We start from the raw sequence: 19,034 nt of genomic DNA, 5'->3' as shown, positions 1-19,034 counted from the left end.
AATATTTATTTCAATTGTATTTTATGCTAACAAATGTGACAGATTAAAATTTTAAAATTATCCTAAAGGGCAACAATAATAAAAACTATTTTGAATACCACAAGAAGACAGACCTCTTGAAAAAGCTCAAAATCTGAATATGATCAGATTATTGTGAGTGGCGGATGTTTGTTTTCCTCTTTCCACTGCAGGTTGAGCAATTGCTGATCCAGCAATTTAAAATTAACTTTAAAGCCCTGTGCACTATAGGGCCTAAAGTTCTAGATTGTAACCTGTATCACTGGCCTTGCCAATTTACTTACTATGTGACCCTACAGCAGGCCACTTAACTGTTTGGGCTTTAAACTACAGACATACAGTATACTAACCATTGCACTTTAATTGTGTGACATAAATAGATACAGATAAAATTCATCTAAACAAATAAATGCAAACAATAAGGATGCACTTATGCAGCTGGACTGGTCACTACAAAACATTACAGGTGATTTAACCCACTTTAATAGCTATTCTTATTGTATTTATCTTAAAATTATGCAAGTATTTTAAGAACATTACAACAACTTTCACAAGAACAGGTCTTTCAGCCCAACAAGCTCAGCAATCCTAGCCATCTAATTTCAACTAAAAAAAAACACGTTTTTCAAGGTTCCTAAAGCCCATGCTCAGTTTAGATAATAAAATGTACAGCTTACATTAATATAGGAAGCATCCATGAATTGAATCGGTATCAGCTAAAGGCTACAAAATGTGACACTGAACATGTCACGTTCTAGAAGGTTACTTAGATATATTAAAGTCTCAGATATAAAACTGTAACGATCACGCAGACACAACTGTGGGCATACCAGAATGTCTAATTGGAGTCCATCCATCCATCCATCCATTTTCTAACCCGCTGAATCCGAATAGGGTCACGGGGGTCTGCTGGAGCCAATCCCAGCCAACACAGGGCACAAGGCAGGAACCAATCCTGGGCAGGGTGCCAACCCACCGCAGGACACACACAAACACACCCCAAGCACACACTAGGGCCAATTTAGAATCGCCAATCCACCTAACCTGCATGTCTTTGGATTGTGGGAGGAAACCGAGCCAGAGGAAACCCACGCAGACACGGGAGAGCATGCAAACTCCACGCAGGGAGGACCCGGGAAGCGAACCCGGGTCTCCTAACTGCGAGGCAGCAGCGCTACCACTGCGCCACCGCGCCGCCCCTAATTGGAGTCTGATTACGTTTTCCTGGGCAGAAGTTGTGTTGACTGATTTTCACCATTACGTTGGCTTTGACTGTATCTTAAATAATAATAGCAACATTTCTTATTATTGGATGTTCTGCTCTCTGATTATGGCAACTTCCATGTGTCAATTCTCCAGGTTAAAACTGTTTTTGTAGGTTAGATTCAGAGCAGTGGTTGTCCCAGTACTGGAGTTGGATTTAAAATCTTTCTTTCTGGAACATCCAAATGCTGAGCCAGTTCCAAGAAGCAAGATTAGAAAGTTTTCCATATTTTTGGGTTCACAGATCATATGATTCTGTCTTAATTTGTTTCTGTAATTTGTAAAAACAGGTTTGGCTAAATCTAGGTTTTCTAGATTGGATTTACTTAAACTAGGATTTCAAACTACTTCTGCTTTACATACAGAATATTCTTGTGTTAAAATCAAACCAAAAACTCCAAGGGGACCTTATGTATAAACGGTGTGTATGCACAAAAATGTTGCGTACACTTGTTTTCACGCTCACATTGGGATGTATAAAAACTAAATTTGGTGTAAAGCCACGCACATTCTCACGGCAGGTCAAACCATAGCGTGCGCAACTTTTCAGCTCGACTTTGCAAACTAGCAGCACCTAGCGTCAAGTCAGTGCTACTGTTCCTGTGTGGTTTCCATTTATTTTTTAGATTCACATTCCTGACACGGCTTTATCAAATGCACTGAAATTAACCGCATTATGGCATCTGATTGTAATCAACCCATAACCATATAGTAATGCACAGAATGGCCAAACTATTCCAAATACTATAGCTGTTTTAGTGTTGTTACTCTCAGTGCACCACTGAGTATTTAACCCACTGTATCCGAGTGTGGAATCAGCTCTACAGCAGCTGATCGGAAAGAGAATTATTGGGATACAGCATCTAGCCCATGCTGCCTCAGCCATGCACACAGTCTATTTAAACTTCTTCCATACAGTACAGCAAACGCTTCAGAGCCTGTCCTGTAGAGACCTCATGGTTCAGAAACTGTTTCATCCGAAGAGCTCTAAACACACTCAATCAGTCCATCAAGTGCTCCGGTAGAATTGTTTGTACTTATAAGTACAATCACTTCACTGTAAACTTGCACTACACTTATAATATTGCACAACCTGAGTCACTTTATAAAGCACATATTCACATATGACAATGACTGGCTTCTAAGTCGATTCAGACTTCCAAGCACTATCTTCGTGAAGCTCTTGAAATCATTTTTAATATGAAATGCAGTAAAGTATGTTTATTACATTATACAGATAAATTTTAAACTTCATTTAAACAATGTATATTGTTAATAAACAACTGAGGACACAGTGATAGAGATGAGCTGGTTCCCCGTTCAAGGAATGTTCCTGCCTCGTGCTGTATGCTTGCTGGGATTGGCACAACCCTGGATGGATAGGTGGATGAAATAACTAAACATGTACTACAAAGATATTTCAATGTTCCATAAAAGTTTTGAAGAATCAGTGTTCTAAGCTTACAGATGGCTTGGCATCTATTACAAAGCTGATCATGTGGCAATTGGTTACTTGGAGAAAGTAAACTGCTGCAATAAATTATTTCATTGGAGGTCATGCATGGCGCAGCAAGCATCTTGCGGGAGGCAGGAACAATCTCTGGACAGGGCACCAGCTCATCGCTTCTTCTTCTTTCCACTGCTCCCGTTAGGGGTCGCCATAGCGGATCATCTTCTTCCATATCTTTCGGTCCTCTGCATCTTGTTCTGTTACACCCATCACTTGCATGTCCTCTCTCACCACAACCATAAACCTTCTCTTAGGCCTTTCTCTTTTTCTCTTCCCTGGCAGCTCTATCCTTAGCATCATTGTTCCAATATACTCAGCATCTCTCCTCTGCACATGTCTAAACCAACGCAATCTCGCCTTTCTGACTTTGTCTCCCAACCGTCCAACTTGAGCTGAAGCCCTAATGTACTCATTTCTAATCCTATCCATCCTTGTCACACCCAATGCATATCTTAGCATCTTTAACTCTGCTACCTCCAGCTCTGTCTCCTGCTTTATGGTCAGTGCTACCATCTCCAACCCATATAACATAGCTGGTTTCACTATTGTCCTATAGACCTTCCCTTTCATTTTTTCTGATATCCGTCTGTCACAAATCACTCTTGACACTTTTTTCCACCCATTCCACCCTGCCTGCACTTTTTTTCACCTCTCTTCCACAATCTCCACTACTCTGTACTGTTGATCCCAAGTATTTAAACTCATCCACCTTCGCCAACTCTACTCCCTGCATCCTCACCATTCCACTGACCTCCCCCCTCTCATTTACACACATGTATTCCACCTTTTTTCTACTGACCTTCATTCCTCTGCCCTCTAGAGCATATCTCCACCTTTCCAGGGTCTCCTCATCCTGCTCCCTACTATCACTACAGATCACAATGTCATCAGCAAATATCATAGTTCATGGGGACTTCTGTGTATTCTCGTCTGTCAACCTGTCCATCACCACTACAAATACGAAAGGGCTCAGAACCACCTTGAACGAATCCGTCACTCCTACCGCAGACCTCGCCACAGTCACACTTCCCTCGTACATATCCTGTACAACTCTAACATACTTCTCTGCCACTCCGGACTTCCTCATACAGTACCACAACTCCTCTTGAGGCACCCTGTAACAAAGACACAATGCAACTCCTTCTGGCCTTCTCTATACTTCTCCATCAACACTCTCAGAGCAAACATCGCATCTGTGGTGCTCTTTCTTGGCATGAAACCATACTGCTGCTCACTAATCATCACCTCACTTCTTAACCTAGCTTCCACTACTCTTTCCCATAACTTCATACTATGGTTCATCAATTTTATCCCGCTGTAGTTACTACAGTCTTGCACATCCCCCTTATTCATAAATATCTGCACCAGGACACTTCTTCTCTACTACTCAGGCATCCTCTCACTTTCCAAGATTCCATTAAACAATCTGATTAAAAACACCACTGCCATCTCTCCTAAACACCTAATGCTTCCACCGGTATGTATCTGGACCAACAGCTTTTCCATTCTTCATCCTCTTTACAGCTGTCCTTAATTCCTCCCTGGTAATCCGTTGCACTTCATGATTCACGATCTCCAAATCATCCAACCTTTTCTCTCTCTCGTTCTTTTCATTCATAAGCCTCTCAAAGTACTCTTTCCATCGGCTCAACACACTCTCCTCGCTTGTGAGTTAAACCAACAAATTTAACAGTTTTCCTTGCCATTACTTGGTATTCAATGAAATTCTTTTTCCCCCATGCATTTTCCATTGTCTTTTCACAGAACACAAAAAATAAGGGACTATTTATACTGATTTGCATATTCAAAGAGGCGTAATTCTGGGAGGAGTCTGGGTGGGGTGGCAGGCATGTGCATTACTTTTCACACTGACCGGGATTTACGTAGAGGAAGAACGTGGAAGTTGGCATAAGCACAGATTTATGCATCTGGATTTTTTTTGTGCGTATGCACATTTCCGCTTTTGTCCATACGTCACGTTTTAGTGTGAATTCTACGATATGCATTATGCATGAGGCCCAAGAATGGACATGGACTGTTTGTGAATTTTTGTTTAGTTTTACTCCATTTTATTTGACAAAATGACTGCTGGCAATTTGTGGCACAGTTCTCTTAAAATGTTTGATTTAAATACTTTTAAACCTGAATCTGAGAAGTAAATTCAGTGACACAGAGAAACAAATAAACAATGCTCAAGAATAACTTACAAGAAAATCGATGGAAGATATACCACAGCTGTGTGTACCCAGAGTAGTGACCTAAAGAGGACCTTTGAAAAGAGGGACATTTTACCAGAAAAAAAAAAAAAATAAGGACGCCTTTCACCATGACAATGCAATTCACCCTTATCTTCTCTTACGGTCTTTTAGAAACGCACTTTGGCTTTGTGTTATGTTCAGTAGCAAACTAATAATAGGCCCGGTCATTCTCAAATCAGTTTACTCAAATTTTAATTGAGCAAGGAATAAGAGCTTATCCTGGCAGAAATGCAGACAATGCAGGAAAAGGACAAGGACAGCGTAGCAGTTATTCACAAGGTCCACTCACAAATGGTACCATTTAACCAAACATGCACAGCTTTCAGAATGTAGAAGGTTAAGAGTTATCCATCACAGAGACACGCAGAGAACATGCAAACTCCATGCAGACAACCAGCTGCTGGATTTTAACCAAGTGTGCTGGATCTGTAGAATGGCAGGACTAATCACTGTGCACTAGCGTGCAACATAAGCTATAGGTCTACTATTTTTCAGCTAAATATCTTAAATGTTTTAAATTAACATTTCACACTTACAGGCGTATGCTCAATTGTCTTAAAGCTGCAGAAAATTAAATTCAGACAGGAAAAACAGTATTGTGTGGAAGAATAAAAAAATTAAAATACATATTTTCATGGCATATTTTACTTTATATTCTGTACATGGTTTTGTATTACTCTACTGATGCATTTTTTTCCACATTGTAAGTTTGTTTTTTTGGCCATACACAGATGAAACATTTATTAAAGGTTAAAATAGGAGAAATAAATTATTTGAAAGACTGGATGATAAGTTATCAATTCAGAATTTTATAAACTATTGTAAAAATCAGAAATAATAAGTTATGACACTTAAAAAATGCCTCAAACATGAATATCAACATGCTTTGTAAACTGTGATTTTTTTTCTATGACATGTTAATATTAACACTTTTTTAAAAAAATTATGTAATTGCTGTCACATCTAGGAGGTACTGGAGTAGGACATTTCCTGGATGCAATGGGGTTTTGATTCACACCACATAATGTTCAAAATGCTAATAAATAAAAATAATTGAATGTAAAACTCTTATAAACTATGCATGGCACAAAGGCAAAGCTGCCAAGCCATGCATTCAATATCCAGACTGAATCCCTGTTTGAAGCAAAACTAAACATGCTTACTATATCTGCACTGGTTTTTCCAATGGCATGCAGGGTAATTTAATTGACAGCTCTTAAAAGGCTTAGATTTGCGATAAATTGATATCCCATCAAAGGTAACAGTAGCTCCAAGGAGACTATTATAAATGAGACTAGGATAAAGAACATTGAACAAAAAATAAACACTATCTACTTGTTCAAGTTAATTATCATGCAGAACCTTGTTTTGTCAAAAAAAAAGACATAGAAATGGTTTATAAAAAAGTGTATATTTCATAAAAACAAGAATAAAAAAAGGATGAAAATAAATGTATTATGGACTTAAACTTGGCACAATTAACATAAAATTTTGTTTATATTAATTCCAATGAAATTATTTTTGAACTTAACCTCTCAAAAAACCCAAATATGACCAAATATTTTACAGAATAAATAAACAGGAAAAATAAATGATATATTGAAATACAAAACATATATAAGCAATATCATTAGTGTTCACAGAATGATAATAAGTATTACATTGCAATTTTGGAGCAGTAAACATAATACATTTGTAAATCTTTAACATTTAGGATAATAAGTAACTTTAACTGACTAGAAGAACTCAAAACAGTAAATGAAATTTTATTGCTACTACATGCAGTTTACTCTGATTTACTGCTTCATAAAACCTTTAGAAGAAATAACCTTAGATTTACTGCTAATAAAATTCAAAGTATATTTGTAAATTATAAGAAAATGAAATGAGACACTGGGGTTAGGGGCAATTTAGGTAGTGCTTGTAGAAGACATACATTACATTGACTGAATTCCAGAGTTTTACAGTACAATGTATCGAACAAGCCCCCCATCTCTAACCTCCCGCATTCTCCTGCAGTGTCGTAATATGTTCAGCATCCCATGGAATTTCTTGTCTACTTTCATTTGTGTAAATTCTTTAATATCAGCATCAACTATAAAATACAAGCCTATAATAAAAGAAAAAAATCCAAGTCCTTATTAATTTTGCAGGCATGATTCAATGACAGACTAGAACAAAACTTTAACAGAGAAATTCTGACTAATGGCTTAACAAGCAGTAAGCAAAAGCTTTTAGTTCTTATTCATACAGTAAACACCCTGCCCACTCCCATTTTACAGGTAATGTAACTTGCACAGATGAGAATATATACACTTGTTTGACAGATTATTTTAGCAAGGCCAATTGTACACTAGCAGGATGATGTAATGCAAACTCTGAAACAACAGTGCTAATTTGTGCTTACTACACAATGTTGAGTAAGCAATGATTTGATGAGTGAATACTGTTGGCTCAAAAAAAAAAAAAGTAAAAATGTATTTAATATATCCTCAACATCTGGTTATAAAGCCCAACCCTAGTTATGCATAATATTTACCTTTAGTTGTCTTTAACTCCTCGTCTTTGAAACGCTGAAGAAGTTTACGTGATGCATTGTTAAGTGACTTGACTGGCAGCTGCATTATCTTATATTTTCCCACCACTGCTTTGTTGAAATCTTGGATTACAGAATTAACCTGGGGATAAGTCAAGCGGCCCTTCATGTACCTTGATAAATGTAAAATAGGGGTATGAAGCAAGACGAATGGAACACACAATTATCCTTATATTTCTTGTGCAAAATATGCTTAGACTTAGGTATACACTATATTTCAAAGAGTTCAGTAAACAAAGGAGACAGACAGATAGATAGATAGATACATACTTTATTAATCCCAAGGGGAAATTCACATAATCCAGCAGCAGTATACTGATACAAAGAAACAATATTAAATAGTAATAAAAATGAAAAGAAAATTAAAATAAAATTAATGTTCACATTTACTCCCCCAGGTGGAATTGAAGAGTCGCATAGTGTGGGGGAGGAACGATCTCCTCAGTCTGTCAGTGGAGCAGGACAGTGACAAAAGTCTGTCACTGAAGCTACTCCTCTGCCTGGAGATGACACTGTTCAGTGGATGCAGTGGATTATTCATGATTGACAGGAGTTTGCTTAGTGCCCGTCGCTCTGCCACAAATATCTGCCATAGCAACATTTGTTCCACAAATAAAATTGAGTTGAATAAAGTTGAATAAATATCATTTAAAAAATGTTAAACCACTAGTCCTTAACAAAAATTCCAAAGAACAAATAATCAAAAGTAGGTTATGCAATCACATTTTCTTTATAATGCACGACACTTAGAAAAAACAAACTTATGGTAGTAAATATGGAAACAAACTAGTAAAGAATATGCAACATCGTGTGCATTGTGTGTGTGTGTGTGTGTATATATATATATATATATATATATATATATATATATATATAAAACATACAGGGAACTCCAGTTTCTGTATTACATCTTGCCTGAAGAAGGAGACTGAGTTGCCTCGAAAGCTTGCATATTGTAATCTTTTTAGTTAGCCAATAAAAGGTTTTTATTTTGCTTGACTTTTCACTAAAACACAGAACTAAATAAATATAAAAAATGTTGACTGCACTGAAAACCAAAATGAAATAAAAATTAATGTTATAAAATAAAAACTAAAGGTACAATTAACATCAGAACTGAAATATCACCGATTAGGACATGACACTAATTAACAAAACAAACTTCACATACATACCTTATAAATTCAGGGTTACAAGTGAACCTAAACCCACACCGACAGCACTGAGCGCAAGGGAGAAATCAAACCAAGTTGCTCAGCAAAGAGTCAATTTGGATTCTCTAATTCACTTAACATCCATGGCCTTGTGGAGAATGTACAGATTCCACAGATAGATTTTTTATATGCATAATTCTGAATCCATGATACAGGAGAGGTGACTGGCATGCCACAATACACCAGATTTGTCCATGTCTGTTTTTTGAAAAGTAACTTCAATTGTTTTAGTTGGGAGCTATGGGTATTTAAGATATGTGAAGACCATGTATAAAATGGGATCACTGATCCATTGTGCAGCTTTTAACAGAGTGGGCAGAGAGCGACCTGATAACTTCTGAGAATTATTATCTATTAATATTCCTCAAGTGATTCCTATTTGCTGATTTGAAGAAATAACCCTAACCCACCTCTTTAAAGTCAGTAGATAACTGATGGTATATACTATTTGAAATTAGACAAAATCAAATGCTTACTTCAAGGATCTGTTCAAATCCCTTTTTAAAACCTATGCAGGAACTAATCAATAAAATTTCAGAATAAGCATTTATATTGGGGAGATATTGCTGCAGATGTTCTATCAGATGGTTGTGGCGAGCGCCACGTGGTGGTGTGCTGGGGAGGCAGCATAAAGAAGACAGATGCCTCACGCCTGGACAAACTGGTGAGGAAGGCAGGCTCTATTGCAGGCACAGAGCTAGACAGTTTGACATCCGTGGCAGAACAATGGGCGCTTAGCAGACTCCTGTCAATCATGGAGAATCCACTGCATTCACTGAACAGGATCACCTCCAGACAGAAGAGCAGCTTCAGCGACAGTCTGCTGTCACTGTCCTGCTCCACTGATAGACGGAGGAGATCATTCCTCCCCAACACTATGCAACACTTCAATTCCACCCGGGGAGGGGGTAAACATTAACATTATACCTGCATTTTTATCACTCTTTAATTTAATATTGTTCTTTATGTATGCTGATGCTGGAATATGTGTTCCCCTTTAATTAATAAAGTATCTATCTCTCTCTCAAAGGTTTTACTCTGGCTGTTGGCCTTCCTCTCTTTCTCATGGGTGGGGGTTGAACTGAATTTAGTTTTGTTAAGTTTGACTTGATTATATGGAATGTTACATGCTTTTAATAAATTCAATAAAAGACAAAAGAAATGTTTCAGTGTACATTAGTTATGATTTTATTTTAATGACAGCACACAGAAAGTGTTTTTAGAAGTATTAAGCATGCAGTATTTTTTGTATTGATGAGTGGTAGTCCAAGACAGGGGTGCCCACACTTTTTCAGCTTGCGAGCTACTTTTAAAATGACCAGGTCAAAATGATTTACCTACTGTGGCAGTAGGGGGCGCTAGTGCTCCCTTGAACCCTCAGGTACCACTCTAGACAATGGATAAAAGTCCAAGACTTCTTTATTTCTTCACACAATGTGCACAAAGCACCCTCCACACTACTCATAAATTACACTACAATAAACCACAATAATATTCTCCTCCTCGCCCAGACACTTAGCCACCCTACCTCTCAGCTCAGTTCACTGTCTGGGTTTTCCCAGAGTCCTTTTATACACCCCGACCCGGAGGTGTTCCTGCCCAATCAGTGCACAGTTCCTTATTCCTTCTGGGTCAGGGTAAACAGTCCTTTTCTTTAACCCGGGAGCCCGTCGTTTCTTCCTGTCACGTGACTGTAACGTACTCCAGGGTTATAGGGCACAGATGAGCCCACAAGCCCCCCTACAGCGGCCCCCAAGGTATCCAGCAGGGCTGTGTAAAAACATTCCAAGGTCCATGATGCCCTGCTGGAAGTTGGGGCACGATCCTGCTGTCAGGAGAGCTCCTCCTGGCGGCCTGCGAGAGGACCGGAGCACGAAGTCGGCAGTCCTCCACACTACATTAAAAATGCTATATATATATATATATATGCTAACATCTAAAAACAAAACTTATTTGAATTCAATGCAATATATTTCCACTACCGTTCCAATCTACTGGTCGATCGCGATCGACTTATTGGGCACCCCTGCTTTAAGACTTCATATCACTATGTGAGAGTTCTGCTTCTTTGTTCTTTCAGATTTAAGTATTTCAACTAAAGTTTGTTTTTCTTCTGCAGTCCAAAGCATTGTTAGGTGAATATACAGTTCAAGACTTACATTTGAGGAATTATGTGTGTTAATTATGCCCTGCAATGGATTTACTTACATTTCATTAAAATATAAATAACACCTTCTTTGAAAACGTAATTATTTGTTTTGGGGTGTAAGGAAAAGTGGCCTTTGGTTTCTGCTTAATTACTTCCGAATTCCTGTAAGCTTATACTTTGTGTTGTTCTCCTCAAGGTTTCTCAAAGAGATTATCAGATGTATGGTTCTCCCCGTCTACCAGCTCATACAGAATTACCACAGGATTGGCTTAAACTGAACTAAAATGTGCCATATCGATATACTTCTAATTTTAAACTTCATCTGAGCTGCTCCCAATACTACTTGCATTCTGCATGTATGTTACTTGCTTTCATCATATTTTAGTTGTTATATTGACATACATTTCACTAGCTCCAAAAACCCAATGAGTACCACAGATTAAGTGTTTACAATTCATTTTTAGCCATAAAGTAGGCTACTACTAAAAAGTAGCCCTTTAACTAAGCTTTACTGTAGAGCTGATCTGCTGATAACAGATTTTAAATAGCATAAAATTATCAGTGGTAGAATTAATTTGCTTAGGTCAGGATATCTTGCAAGATACAATTTAAGTTCTTATACAACAATAAGAAAGTACTTGGGTGCATAGAATAATACCACATAAACATTAATATGTGCACAACTTGTTATAATTTGGGCATTTTCCAAACCATGATCTTATCTGCCTGCTCATCAATATCCAATAGTTCAGAGTGTTTTGTTAGAATTTACAGTTTAAACTGTTAATTTCAGTTTTAAAAATGTTGCAACCAGTGTAACTTTTACATTTTTACTTTAAGTCACATCCTTTATTTACAAAGTTTGTTTTTTTTATAGTTAAAATAATGAAAGCATTAGGTAAATTATCAAAACTTTGCATTAATCCAAATCAAGTAGAATTGTATTTTAAAAAACATTTAATACTAAAACACCTATGAAAGGTTTGTATTTACATAGAGGGTTCTTAATCCCTTTCTTCTTTATACATAACAATATAAATTATGAGGCTAAAAGAAAAAAAAAACATTCTTACCCTGGGATGTCTTCAAATTCAGCCATGGTAATAAACTCCATCTCTTTAATACTGTTCCATGGTTTAGATATTTTTTTCTCAGGCTTTGTTTCTCTGGGTTCGGCTTGGACAATTACTTCCCTGTAAATGCCATGCATAGCATCATTATACATTTTTAATTTTTTTCCCTTTATTGTGTCGCTAAACATTTAACACTATGTTCTCCAATGTTGTGTTACTGTTAAGAATACTGTTACTTTGCAGATTTTCTTGAGTCTGCCATAACAGCACAACTGCTCTGAACCTCATGCCTGTCAGAACATTCCTGCCTTGACTCAGGAATTATTGAAATGTACAGGGTGGTCCAGATCGTCTGGAAGAATTTGATTTATGTGGGGACAATTCCAGTTCGGCACAAACACAATTCTTCATGTCGTCAGTTTGCACACTTCTCGATGGTCCGGGATTTTTCGAGCGATTTTCTATGTAATAAACTTAAGTTATAGCGTAATGAAAATTGCATAATTCGATCTAGACCACCCTATATACATTTGCCAAGGCCTAAACTAAAATATTTCTTACCTAATTAGAAAAAGAGTTGGGCATTCTTAGTCTAACTATTTCCATCTTTCATGCTACTATGCTGAATGTTAAAATCCATAAAACATTACATTATCAGTTCTTTCTCTCCACACTCTTCCAATGACTTTTCTAAAAATAAGCAATTGCATTAGCATTAATATTTATATTTGGGATTTCATACTTATCTGTTAATGGTCTTTACATTTAATCCAAATTGTCAAGTGTAAGATTCTGGCCCTTACCATTTTTACATACTATTATTTCTCTGAATATAGCTACCAACAACTTTCTAATTCTGTTTACTCTGGATACCCCCTACTGTATATAGTTCTTCATAACAACTATTTTATTGTAAGCTTTATCTCAGCTTCAAACGTGTTTTATTTTCTCATCAAATTCAGCTCTCTTTACAGATGAAGATTCTCAACTGCAGCTTAATAATTCCAATCATATAATTCCTTAATTCTCTCTCAGACGGTTATTGATCTCTTCTCTTCCCCTTTTCCTCATTAACGTGAAATATACTCTTCTCCTTAATGTACTGCATTGAGAGTAAATGAAATAGTAAAAACAATTATATGGCATTTTTTCAAAGTGGTGCACATACAGCTTAACAAAAAATATTTAGGATGGCATTAATAAGCTTGCAGAGAAATGGAAGGTGTTTATGGAGAAGCACGCTGGCTATGTTGATAAATAATGCCTTTTAATGAACATCTACACCCAGAAATTGATAACTGGTAGTTTTTGGGGACAGGCTGCTTTCTAAGCTAACCTGGGAATGAAAACTCAAATGTCTATAAACTCTGTTTAAAGATTTTCAAAAAAAGTCTCATTTATACTAAGAAGATAACTTACATGCTTTGAGGGGGACACTTCTTAGGCATGTGAGCAGGAATATGTTCACTTAAATAAATTAATTCTTTCATGTCTTCTCCATACATCTCCTCTAAATCCTGTTAAAAAAATTGTTTACATTGATTCTAGCATTTCATGCTTTCATGTTTAAGCCATATACACATTACACATGATTAATGAGAACCACGATATGAAAGATACACTACACAGTATTTGAGGCTTAGCCCTATTGCAAGAAACTCTATTATTTTACTCAAAAGGGGCAAATATGCTACAGCAACATGTCTAAATAATCTTGTCCATGGTTTGAGTGACAGGACACACCAACATAAGGTACAGTCTTCAACATGCCACCTCCTTAAGGACAGTCAGTATCTCACACACACAAGAGTTCCCAATAAATTTACAGATACAAGACCTTTGCTATAGACATTATTTATTTATTTTTTTTTTTTTTAAACTGTTTACACTAGGGTAGTTAGCAATACTCCGCCATAAACTGCATAGTCTGCTAATCAAAGAAGGTACTGTAGTTGGTCTACCTGAATATTTGGGTCTGCTATAAGCAACACTATGTTTAAGAAGATAAATATAGGTCTAATAATAAGTTATATAGACAAGACCAACATTAAATTTTAACTATTTCAAAAACAGAATCAAATCATTTCCTCTCTCTGCTAAGTACTTAAATCCTAACACAATTATGAAACAATGTTTTTAGTTTATCTGCATTTTATCATTGTATTTTTACTTATTTTATGTTGTGTGTTTTGCAGTATTGCTACTAGTCTGCTTGAAACATTTATGAGACAAATTTCACTTTACCATGCATGAAGTTTGCATGTTCTCCCTGTGTCTGCATGGGTTTCCTCCGGGTGCTCCACTTTCCCCCCACAGTCCAAAGACATGCAGGTTAGGTGCACTGGCGATCCTAAATTGTCCCTAGTGTGTGCTTGGTGTCCCTAGTGTGTGCTTGGTGTGTGTGTGTGTGCCCTGCGGTGGCTGGTGCCCTGTACTGGGTGGGACTGGCTCCAGCAAGACCCTATGTTAGGATATAGCAGGTTGGAAAATGACTGACTGACTTCTTTATAAATACATAATGGGATACATACAAATCAGAAAAAAATTGCAGCCCAAGTGCTTTTATTATTAGTACACAACAGAAATAAACTGAAATGTGTAGCACTTTGTGTTTGGCTTGTTTCTTCGAGGTTAAACCTAACGTGTTAAATATCTTTCAACAAAGAAAAGCGTAAATAAATACCAAAATGTCAACATAATTACAGTGTGAAAAGTATAATCTAGTGTCCAGTGCTGTACTGAAGCAGCATATATATATTATATGTAGTATTGTACTAACTGTAATTGTCATTCTGCATGGTCCCCCTACTGGTGTACTGTATCAAATTCCAGATGTGCCCAGCACAGCACACATGTGATATACTGGATGTGATGTTTGGATCTGATATACAGCAACCACGACAGCATTCCATTGTATCCCATGAGACATAGTTATATGGAACAAACATTTTCTGCACATTTCTGATGGAAGCCTGCTACACATCACAGATTGTACACTTTCAGTGGTGGTGTCATAACAGTCATTGTTATTAATGAAATGGAAGCATTTCATAACAAGTAAAAAACACTCATAACTTTACCAAAAATGGGTGTATGCAACAACCAGTTTGTAGACCAGTACCATCTCTGGACTGGTCTGCCCACTATGCTCGGTGGTATCAGAAGACTGACAATACCAACATGCTGTCTGCAGTGACAGTGATTGTGACAAGCAAATGATATACTGTGACTTTTCTGACAGTGCTCAGCATAATGGTTCATTTCAACAACTATTTTCTTCATCAGACTATCACTGACAAATTGTAAATAATCTAGATAACCATGGTCAACAGATATCTTTAGGCTGAGGTTACCTGTAAATGGGCAACAAGGAGGTGAAGGATAAACTTGACTGGTTGGAATCTACTGAACAGATGCCACTTTTACTCACATCATCATCACTATTACTTGATTCCAGCATTTCTTTAGTTTGTTCTAAAACAGGTTTTCATTCACCTTTGTGTTTTTGGCTGAAGGCTCCACTCCATTCATGAGTATTGACTTACCATAAAGTAGCAGAATTCATACAAATAATTATGATTTTTTGCAGCATGTTATTTTATCCACTAGATGACAGCAGAGTACTGCTTTGAGAGTTTTATGGTCTTAACAATATAAAGCAAATTATTACACATCACCCTGAGTCCAATTTGGGCGTAACTCTAATAAGAATTCCAAGCATGAGTCACACTTAAGCATAATGCCAAGAAAGTTAAATAATTGGAGATTAAACAGAGATCAACATAAATTACAATTAAAAATGACAGATTTCTTTGCATGAAAGAAATGCATTTTAATTACAAATCCTACATTACTAACATGTTTCAAATTGTGAACCATTAAAATGAAGATGCTTTTAAAAACTATTTACAAAGACCTTGCCTTTAATCAAACGTTTACATCTATAAACTACACAACTCTTATACTAAATAACATATATGTTGATTTTTTGATACAAACATTTTTCAATATTTCAATACATTTTTGTGTTTTTCAGTTGAATAAAACTTTCGCAAATTATCAATGCACAGTCAGGAACATATTTAAAACACGCATCACTATCTGCTTCCAAGAACAATGTTTTATCAAGTAATCATGAAATGATAAGCACTGGGCTAATCCAATTTCACAATTGTGTTGCTTATGGAAGCAGGGAAGTGCTTATAGATTCAGATTTAATTTTGTCTTTGGCTGTGTAAGCTCCATGGATGTGGGTTTTAATTGGGCCCCATCTCTGACTGCGAATAGTTGTCATACTTTCTCTGTGTATATGGGAGTTTTTTTACTGGTTACTCTAGTTCTCTACCATATGTAAAACTATATTAAATTTAGATGAACTCTTAGTTCTAAGCAACATAGTCAATGAGTGTGTTAATATACACTGCAGCGAATGTATAATACATTTAGATTGTACCCATTTCTGCAAGAATATACACCAACTTTATTTCCATTTGATGGGAAAAATGTGTTCAGGAAAAGGGATGAAAAAATGTTCAGTTTAAAACATCCATTTATTGAAATTGTAATTCCCAATAAAAAGGACAATGTAAGGCACAAAATAAAATGCCTCCTAGAGGAACCACAGAAATACATACACCTGTAAATGTTATATAATTGTGCCAACATTATGACCTAATGTTGCAGAATTGTTACCTGGGAATTACTGTGTAATGCATTCAGTTCTTTCACCCCAAGTAAAACTCGGTTCTTAATGAAAAGAAGGAGAAATACCTTTTGTGCTTAGATGTGTTTTAAAGTTTTGCAAAGATTAACTGATCAACTGAAAGTGCAAGAAACATTACAGTTATTAATTACTGCAAATATCTAATACAATATAAAATAACTCATTTTAAGACTAACTTGCTATCTTTCCTTTTCATATAAAATGGTATACAAACAGGAAACAAACCACAATTCACTCAAGATCACTCTATCATAAACCTTTCTGTAACCATCATACCCTAAAGATATTTTTGATCTTTTGTAATATGCCAATTCCAGAAATTAAATGAGCTTGACCATCTAGTTTCTGACATAGGTAAAAGTTCCTCCAGTCTACCATTGGACATCACCACACTACAACCAGTTATATCTGACTTGAACACAACTTAAAATTGATAGTATGTGACAAGCAGACAGAAATAGCACATTATTTCTTAATTATTTAATTATGTAACTATTACACATGTTATAATGTATAAATGTCAGAAACAACATGCAAATATATACAGTAGTTATACTTTACAAGACAATGCATTATTCCAGGATAAAATCACTCCAGTAACCCGTTACCCGTTTTCTTAACACACTTTTCCAGATCTATTTCGTGGGGATGCTGGAGACTACACTATATAAATGTAATGAATTATTATTATTATTATTATTATTACTATCCCGGAAATCATTAGGTACAAGGGAGAAAAACACCTGGACAATGTGTCAGTCCATTACAGGGTAAAAAAAAAAAAAAACACTCATGACATAATAAATACATAAACGTGTGTCATTATTTAATCAAAGTGATACCATAAACATAAATACGAATTTCACAGAAAGAAAATAATGAAAACGGAAAAGAAAAACGAAAATACCTTTAGTGATCTTAATGTCTCTACTTGATGAAATATTTGGGCTTCAAGTTTGTTTAAAAATTCGTTAATGACAAGAATGTCCTGATTTAGTTTCTTCAAAACTTGCCTTTTCTCCTTATCACTGGCTAAAAATATCAAACAATGAAATTATTTACTTTTAAATGAAGCACATTTCAGTACAAGTAACTAAATGTAACAACCAAATGATAAGCAATGTAGCAACTACCTGGTACGGAATCGTATTAGGGCAACAGGGAAGAAAAAAATTGGGACACTGTGAAGCAAAAATCTCGTAATTTGTCATTAAAGCAGAAAGTAAACGACGTTCTTCTCCGTGGCCCTATTACGCTTCCGTAACATGGGCCATTTCTAACATAAAAAATAAACATAAAAATAAAATAAATAATAATAATAATCAGCAACAACTTCATGTCTTTCAATTCCATTAATTTTTACAACATAACTGAAATAGACTGAACACATGGTCTCATACTTAGGCTCTTCAACTGGAAGATCGTCTTGACGGCAGATATTTTAGCATTAATGTGTTCGATCAAATCCTCCAGTCCAGTAACATCCATAATGAAAGTTGCTAGTCCAAAAGAAAAACATAGAGCAATGCATTAGATACAAATGTCTCATACTCCTGAACTGTAAATACTGCAAATTTCATATTCGGCCTAAAATGATTAGCAAATTGACTAAGATACGGAAATCACAACACAAGGCTCAAACAATTAAACATAACGCACATATTAAAATCGTACATGTCATAATAATAAATAAATATATAATAATAACAACAACCAAAAAAAATAAATAAATAAATAAATAATAATAATTATATATATATATATATATATATATATATATATATATATATATAGTAAAGATGGCTAGAAATAGAAATTATCAACCGACCTTGTTTGAGTAAGTTTGAAAACGCCTGCTGGACGTAGTTTCTGCGGTCTCAAATGACGCGCCGTTGTGTTGCTTCCTAGATGTATTCGCGCGGGATTGTAATGAACTTCCTGTAGCTTGGATGATGGGAAATGAAGTCTTTACGTGAGTGAAAGCGAACCTATTAATAAGCGACGGCGCCGGTTTATTAAAGGTTAAAATGGTAGTTGATCAATCATATTTTGCTTGAAGCATACTAGTTTACATGGTCATGTTTTTGTGTTATGTGTATGTGTAAAACCTTTTTGCTTTAATTCAGCATTGGATTACGTTTATGTCATTAAATACATGTCACCAAAACAGTGAAATTTTACTGAATTTTAATGCTGCCCAATTCAAAGTGTCCTGACCAGATGCACCACG

General features: G+C 36.0%; 1 protein-coding gene across 1 annotated transcript; it reads right to left on the bottom strand.

Annotated features, from left to right (window-relative positions):
* Window positions 1-6,675: 6,675 nt before the first annotated feature.
* ska1 (spindle and kinetochore associated complex subunit 1) lies at window positions 6,676-18,749 on the bottom strand. The gene is made up of 7 exons (XM_039750396.1): window positions 18,633-18,749; window positions 18,205-18,303; window positions 17,712-17,836; window positions 13,501-13,598; window positions 12,082-12,201; window positions 7,589-7,758; window positions 6,676-7,159 (listed from the first exon to the last, which is right to left on the bottom strand). Exons 2-7 carry the CDS (start codon window positions 18,290-18,292, stop codon window positions 7,011-7,013), a joined length of 750 nt encoding a protein of 249 aa, XP_039606330.1. The 5' UTR covers window positions 18,293-18,303; window positions 18,633-18,749; the 3' UTR covers window positions 6,676-7,010.
* Between the last annotated feature and the right edge of the window lie 285 nt (window positions 18,750-19,034).

Source organism: Polypterus senegalus, chromosome 4, assembly GCF_016835505.1.
Source record: "Polypterus senegalus isolate Bchr_013 chromosome 4, ASM1683550v1, whole genome shotgun sequence".
In the NCBI taxonomy this organism is placed as follows: domain Eukaryota; kingdom Metazoa; phylum Chordata; class Cladistia; order Polypteriformes; family Polypteridae; genus Polypterus; species Polypterus senegalus.
The sequence above is the reverse complement of the archived record's forward strand: the minus strand, read 5'-3'. Positions and strand labels throughout refer to the sequence as shown.

Coding starts and splice junctions, on each gene's coding strand:
- ska1 (XM_039750396.1), bottom strand. CDS start 18,292: ATGGATGTTACTGGACTGGAGGATTTGATCGAACACATTAATGCTAAA. Junction 13,599..17,711: donor AGACATTAAGATCACTAAAG/GTATTTTCGTTT, acceptor TTTTTTTAACAG/GATTTAGAGGAGATGTATGG. Junction 7,160..7,588: donor GGAGTTAAAGACAACTAAAG/GTAAATATTATG, acceptor CTTTTATTATAG/GCTTGTATTTTATAGTTGAT.